Source organism: Myotis lucifugus, unplaced genomic scaffold, assembly GCF_000147115.1.
Source record: "Myotis lucifugus unplaced genomic scaffold, Myoluc2.0 scaffold_101, whole genome shotgun sequence".
NCBI lineage: Eukaryota > Metazoa > Chordata > Mammalia > Chiroptera > Vespertilionidae > Myotis > Myotis lucifugus.
In genome coordinates this window covers 1,617,445-1,624,838 of record NW_005871149.1, presented here as the reverse complement: position 1 = coordinate 1,624,838, position 7,394 = coordinate 1,617,445, and the positions used below count along the sequence as shown (strand labels likewise).

The following is a 7,394-nucleotide window of genomic DNA, read 5'->3' as shown; positions in this document are numbered from 1 at the left end:
CTCGGGGTGGGGTCGGGAGCACTGGCCGCTGCTGCCCCCGCGTGGCCGCCCAGACACCCGCGCCCGCACCACCTGGGGCCCCGCGGAGGCGGGACTCGGGGGGCGGCCTCTGGGAGGAGGGGATGCGGGGAGGCCCCCCCCCTCCGCTCCTAGGCTCTTGGCGGAGTCTGTACAGCCCAGGGTCACCCCCACCCCCACCCCCAGCCTTGAGAACTTTTCAGGATCTTTGTGACCCGGGCCACCGGTCCTCTTCACGAGTTCCTTCCTTCCCCCTCGCCTGGACTTTGCATGAGTCCAATTTCGACCTACCCACCCACCAAAGGGCGCTCCAGGAAACCCAGATCCCCCGCTGGGAGTTCAGATCCCACCCGAAGAGTATGATCTCGGTGCGGCCAGGGACACGGGAAAGCTTTGGGTATTTATTTACCTACACAGTGTGTGTCCTTCCCTGAAAGGTGGCACAGGAGGCGGATGGAGGGTGAGGACATTTCATTAGCTTGTGCTGGGTACACTACATAGCTCCGCCCTCCTACTACGCACCATATAGATCTTTGGGTTAAGTATACACACCCCCTTTTGCCTGTAAGAAACCGAGGCTCAGAGAAGCCAAGGGGCTTGCCTCCGTTTTTGCTATTTCTGTGTGATTCGGCAAGAATTCAGACATTGGGTCTGTTCGGCTCCAAAGCAGGTGCTTTCTCCATGCTGGCCCCATGCTCCTCCAACCTGTCCCTTCCCACCGTGTGGGGCACAGTAGGTTTCACCAGATACTTGCTGAGTGAATGAATGAATGTTAGAAGCCACGGAGACTTTTAAGACCTGAAGTGCAACCCACACTTATTAATAAATGAAGAAGCCGAGGTCCGAGCACTTTGGTCCCCAGGCCTTGAGTGTGGCCTTAGAGATATGTGCTCAGTTTAGATCAATCGCTGCCTTCAGAGAACTTACAGTCTAGCCCGGCCTGCATGGCTTAGTGCAGTGATGGCGACCTGTGAACCAGGGGTCATGGTTCGATTCTCGGTTAGGGCACATGCCTGGGTTGCAGGCTCGATCCCTGATATAGGGCATGCCTGGGTTGCAGGCTCGATCCCTGATATAGGGCATGCAGGGGGCAGCCAATCAATAATGCTCTCTCATCATTGATGTTTCTAGCTCTCTCTCTCTCTCCTTCTCCCTTCCTCTCTGAAATCAATAAAAATATTTTTTTTAAAAAAGAACTTACAGTCTAAGTTCAGAATACAGAAACTTAAAGATAACTAACAGTTATTGAACCCTTACTGCATGGGCCTGGCCGTATATACATGAACAGCCTTATGAGGTAGTACTGTTATCTCATTTTACTGAGAAGCAACTTGAGGCTCACTGAGGTTACTGAGCTAGTGTTGGGTTCTGGCGCCAGAACCCAAGTAGCAGGGCCCTAGAACTCTGGCTCTTAACTGCTACTTCAGACCAACTCCTAATACGGACAGTAATCAAAGGAGGCGGTCACTGTAGTGGGGTGTGCACAGGCTGTGGGACACCCAGCCCTGAAGGACAGGTGAAGTGTTCAAGGTGATGTGTGGATTTTAAATGGTTGGAGCTACCACAGGCCCACAGTCGCGGAAAGGAAACCCCAAGAGAGGGGTGGTGGGGAGAGGTGAGGCTAGAGGAGGAAACAGTGGCCAGATCATGAAGGTCCTTGTATGCCACCACACTCAAGAACGGAGTGTTCTTCTAAATGGCAGGAAGGAGCCACTGAAATGTTCTCTCAAGGGAATCGCCAACTCAGATTCACTCCGCAGAAAGGACACTCTGTCTGTTATGTCCCCGGGATCTTAGGGAAAACAGGGGAGTGGCCTGGAGACAGAGATAGGAGACGCGTTAGGAAGCTAATGCAGTAAAGAACTAAGGTAGTGACATCAGGGGTAGAAACAAGTGGAGAAATATGAAATGTTTTTAAACTATATAATCAAAAATAGTGGTTAGCTTGATGAGGAAGACACGGGAGCCATGGTGACCAATTCCAAGACCAACTTCCAACTGGAGCAGCTGAGATGACGAACCAGAAGGCACGTGTTTGTGGAGAAAGTGGTGAGTTCAGTCTGAGGCATGTTGAGTGGCAGTGCCTGAGGGATGCCTCGATGTTCCGTACACGACGGGGACATGAGGGTCTAAAGCTCAGGAGAGGTCTGGGCTGGAAATACTGACTTGGATGACACCAGCAGATGGATGAGGCCACAGAAGGGACGAGAGTGCATGGAGTGGGAAGAGCAAAGGGCAGAAGACAGAAACTGGGAACACTATATTTTAGTGTCAGTAGGGGTAGGAATAAGTGGGCAAACATGAAATATTTGTACACCAGGACTGTTCTGGTATACTTTCTACCACCCCAAGGAACTTTTTGTTACCTTTCGATCTCTAGTCAAAGAAATAAAGACACATATTTATCCATCTGGTTTATTTGCCAGTAACTGTAATTTTGGATCTAATAGACACCCCTTCTTCAGTTAAATTGCCACTAAAGAAGGTCAGGGGGAGGGACAAGTTCAGAATTCGGGTTGGGAGAGGATTAAGCATGGAGAGGCTGGGATGGTGGTGGGAGGGTCAGGGGCTGAAGCCCTCAGGAGTAACTGCCTGGCCCTCCCAGGGGGATGATGAAGACAGAGATGTCATCCCCGGAACCCAGCTTGTTGTTGGGGAGACGCCAGCCACGGTCCCGGGGGGTGCCCCGGGCCCCTAGGACCAGAGCTTGGGCCAGAGCTGTGTACCTGCCAGGAGCACACGTGCACAGTCATGTACCACCATGTCCATGGGAAGACAGATACACAGGCCCTCATTGCTTCCCTTTGCCCCTTCCTTCCCCACTGTCACCCCTCACTGCCCAGGCAACCCCTACCTGCTGGGGTCATTGGGCTCATAGGTCGACAGCACCCTGTCCACAGTGGCAGCTACCTCACAGTCACTGGTGACATCCCACAGGCCATCCGTCCCCAGCACCAGCACGTCGTCGGGGCAGTGCTCATACTGTGTCAGGTCATACACTCGTACCTGGTGGGGAAAGAGGGTGGAGAGGGAGCCTGGGGGTAAAGGGAACTGGGGCGAAAGCCAGCCGGAGCCCCAGAAGAGGGAAGGTGAGGTGAAGGAGGCGCCCCTAACGACTCACCTCTGGGAAGCAGGAGAGGAAGGGCTTGATGGGCAGGCTGGAACTGCAGACCTTGAGGTTGTGGTCGCCTAAGCCCCGGGTCACCCCAATGGTGGCCATCACTCGAGCCTGAGTAAAAGGAGGCAGGGGTGCTGCCAAAACCGTCTCCCAGACTCTGAAACGGGGCCCCTCCCACCCCTGCCCTCAGGGAGAACCTCCACCGCCCTAGACAACTCCTGGTGGGTTCTCCGGCCCTCTCCCGCCTCTACCCTGGAGTTTACCTTTTTGCCCTCCCCACAGACCAGAGGAAACCTGAGATCCTCCAGCTCGATCTTTTTGTAGGCCCTGGGGAGGGGGGAGTAGAGGAGGCATCACCCAGGCATCAAAGCCCCTCTCCCCTAGGAGCCACGCTCCTCACACAAACCCCTAAGAAGGGCCACATCCCCCCAGCTCCCAGCCTGGCCCAGCCTCCAGCTTCCACCATGCTGTTGGCCAGGGACTGATTGCGTTGCCATGGGAACTGGCCCAGCTCTGAGGGAAGTGTTACCAGCCGGTCATGTTCTGGTCCCGGTACAGCATCCTCTGGCCCAGCTCCTTGGACTGAACTCTGCGGGGGAACTCGAGGTGGGTGAATTCACCACCCAGCAGCTCTGGTTTCAGGAAGCCCTGGGGTCGGGAGTGGCCAGACAGAGCAGAGGGCCAGAGGGTTTTAGGCTTACTGCAAGGCCTGGTGTCTAATCTTAATTATGGCAGACCCTTAAGTGGAGTTTACTAGAGCCACACACTGTCTAATATGGACAGGTATTAACTCATTTATTGCTCACTGCAACCCTTAAGGCAGGAACTACTGATACAAGTCAAGGGGATTGTCCAAAGTCACTCAATTAGCAAAGCACTGGAACCAGGACTCAATCCCAGCTCCAAGGCCAGGACTTAAAGCTCTAAACCATACTGCCTCTCAGGGCCCTCCCCACCCCTGCCTCCACTTCCTTCCTCAGCTGGGGCCACTGTGGGAGCACGGATCAGCCCACGCTCCTTCCTGCTACGTCCTCCACCAGCCACCAGCTCGGCTCTGCACTCCTCTGTAAGGGGCTGTCTGTGTGGTGGGGGAGGGGGAGTCCTCAGGATGTAGGGTACAAACAGGCACAAGACTCAACAAAGAATGGGAGTCAGGAGCTCAGTTCACACTTACCAGCAGCTGAAGACGCTGGCGCTCAGTTTCCGGGGTGAATTCCCGAGACATTGGAATGATTTCACCGTTCCGGACAATGATGGCTCTGCCCAGAGAGAGGAAAGGTTGGGGCTTGGCTCTCTTCGGCCCCCTTGTGGAGAATTCCAGAAAGACCAGGCCTTCCCTATAGTGACCCTTGGGATTTAGCATCCGCACCCCTATCTTTCTTCCCCACGTGGCTCTTTCAGGCCCTTCCTTCTGTCTGTGAGCCCTCCTGATCTCCTCCGGTCTTCGATTTTTAACACCCGCCACCTCACTCTCTTCTGTTCCCCCACCCCAAAGAGTGTGGCCCCCATACCTGCTGTCACCTGCATTGGCCACGTACACCTTGCCCAGCAAGTAGATCACAACCAGAGCACAGCAGCCCCCCTCCACTTGGTGGCCATGCTGCTCCTGAGCCAACTGCTCATCCTGTCATGTGAGGAAGAGTCAAAGGGGGAGGATGAAGAAGAGCTTCCAGGCATGCAGCCACCCCCTCCATCCAAAGGAAACCAGCCCAGCCAAGCTGCCCTGGAGGAGAGGAGGGAAGACATGGGTGTCATGCCCCCTCCTCCTTCCCCTCTGACCCAAGGATCAGGCTTGCAAAGGTACTGTAGGTTCTCAGGGTCACCCCCCTCAGGCCACCTGACTCCCACACAGAACTGACCAGAGTATCTATCTGCCTAGCAGGCCCTTGGCCCTGGCCACCCACTCACCATGAGCTGGAAGGCATTCTCAATGGCCCCCACTACCAGGCTCTCATGGGTCACTTCCTTCTGTGAAGGCCAGCAGGACTGAGGACCCACCAAGTGAGAGGGATCCGAGGACCCCGGGGTCCCCGGGGTGGATGAGAGGCAGAGGGGAGGTGGCGACGGGTCCTGGAGTATCTCCACGAGGTCCTTTAGCTGCTCCCGAATGTGGCGATGCAGGAGCCTGGAGGCCATTTCAGCAGCTCCGCCCCCTGCATGCCCATCAAACAGACCCCAGTAGTAGAAGCAGAGTCCCTGCTGGAGGAAAAGTAGAAATGAGTGATGGGTGGGTGGGTTTTATGCAGGGAGACCAGCAAGCCCCTGCTCTGGGCATCCACGCACACATTAGAGAGGAGGTCGGAGCTTGGTAATAAAGGAAAATTAGATTTACTCACCCATTGACCAAGGGCCTAGATTGTATCAGAAAGTCAAGCATCAAAAAAGCCAAACTCAGAGGATGCTCACGTATTTATGGATGTGTTAATTACCAATGCAAAAATAAGCATTGGTGATTAATAAATCACCCATAAGTGCGCGTGCATCTACATTTTAAGTGGAAAACTACATTCATACTGACGTGGTAGAATCTATGCCAGATAAAGACTCTGAGCCAGAAGACAGAAAGCTAGGGAGGTAGGAGGTAGGTCTTGGCATGTTTCCGATTTAAAAGCAGATGCCTAGAATCTCTGGGCAGAGGTGTCACCCTGTTTCCGGAGGCTAGGAAGGGGGGTTGGGGGCTTACCTGGCTTGGGCTAGGCTCCCTAGGTGCCCCTGAGACACTCCTCCGACCTTCCACATACACCACCTCACAGCAAGCCTGGTCCTCATTGTGCCGGCTCTTGCCAGCGTTGATGACCCTGCCAGGCCAGAGTGACCACATCAGGTTGGACACCAGACCGGGTCCTGGAATAACCCCCACCTTAGACATACACACTCTCTCTGGCCTGCTGGCCAAGCTGAGAAAGGTCAAGGCCACCTGGGATCCAGGCCAGAGTGAGGAGGAGAAGGGAGGCAGGACATTCTGTCTGTGTGCCGGGCCCCACCACCTCACAGAAAGGCCAGGAGCAGCACCTGTCTGCCTCAGGTCCCCATCCCTGGCTAAGCGGGCATCCCTGAGGGTGCTGGGGGTGGGGGGCGCCTGTTGGGAGCATGAAGTTTTACTTCCCTGCCTGTCAAGACCCTACCTCCCACCTGAAACCCAATCAATTCTGCTAGTGCCTGGTCCACAGCACCCCACCCTCATGGGCACACCCACCCCTATCCTAAAACCACCAGTGAAAGTTTCAGCTGCTCTGGCGAGGAGGAAGTGCTCCAGCCCAGATCCGGAAAGAGGAATTGAAATAGGGCAGGGGTGGAAGTCCACCTGGCCTGCGCAGGAGTCCCCTAACCATGAACTCCTCCAAAATAGGAAGCTAAGGAGCTGGCGGGGCGGCCACGGGCCCACCTGCCACTCCCGGGGCGAGATCAGCACCCTCATCGCCCTCAGTGCTCAGCTCGCCCAGCACAGGCATGAAATGGACACATCCCCCGGGAGCCAGCGGGCCGCTCCCACCCGCTCCCACCGGGGCCAGCTCCTCGCCAGGCCAGCGCGATCCACCCGCGGAGGGGCGTTCAAAGGGGACTCTCCGCTTCCCCGGGCGGCCCCCCGCGGCTGCCCCAGGGGAAGCCACGGCCGCCAGGTGTCGCGGGCTATTTCTGGGTGTGGAGGGGGAGGGGAAGGAGAAGAGGGACAGGGAACTGGGGCGCGGGGGTCGGGGAGTCCGGGAGCGGGTCTTCGCAGCCGCCATCTCCTCTATTAAAAGAGGCTTCCGCTACTTGAAACCTTTCTTCCCTTAGTCATTAAAGTCCGGGCCGGACTGAGAACGGGCCCATTCATCCTTCGTGGGGTCCTCCACCTCCGGGCTCCAGGAGGGAACCAGGTGCCGGAGGCGGCGGGTGAGGGTAGCCAAAGACCCGGGAGGTCCCGAGGAAGGCTGCACCGGCTGGAGAAAGGGCTGGGAGAGGTGCCGCCCGCAGCCCAGGGGACAGCGAGGGATCTGGGGAAAGGGGGCTGCTGGCACCGAGCGTGGCGGGGTGGGGAGGGGCGCACCCCAGCTCCCGGGATGCCGAGGTGAGGAGGGGTGGGGTGAACTCCCATCCTAAATTAAGGTGCCCCAGGGACGCTCACTCGGCGTAGCCCGTGCTCCAAGGCAGGCGGACGGCCGGTTTCCGGGGGACTTTGCACAACCCGGCCCGGCGTGTTGTCGGCGCGACGCAGACCCCCGGGCTCAGCTGCAGAAAGGTCGTCGGAGAAGCTCGCTCGAGCTCCGCTGTCTTT

At 56.7% G+C, this 7,394-nt stretch overlaps 1 protein-coding gene across 1 annotated transcript in view; it reads right to left on the bottom strand.

The window, feature by feature from the left end:
* Window positions 1–2,419: 2,419 nt before the first annotated feature.
* Window positions 2,420–7,394, bottom strand: part of PPM1J (protein phosphatase, Mg2+/Mn2+ dependent 1J) — a 6,414-nt gene continuing 1,439 nt past the window's right edge. The window contains 11 exon segments of the mRNA XM_006092514.2: window positions 2,420–2,744; window positions 2,873–3,024; window positions 3,140–3,247; window positions 3,400–3,463; window positions 3,666–3,784; window positions 4,311–4,395; window positions 4,648–4,760; window positions 5,045–5,332; window positions 5,820–5,934; window positions 7,245–7,273; window positions 7,275–7,390. Of these exon segments, the coding sequence (XP_006092576.2) occupies window positions 2,597–2,744; window positions 2,873–3,024; window positions 3,140–3,247; window positions 3,400–3,463; window positions 3,666–3,784; window positions 4,311–4,395; window positions 4,648–4,760; window positions 5,045–5,332; window positions 5,820–5,934; window positions 7,245–7,273; window positions 7,275–7,390 (1,337 nt within the window). The 3' untranslated portion in view covers window positions 2,420–2,596.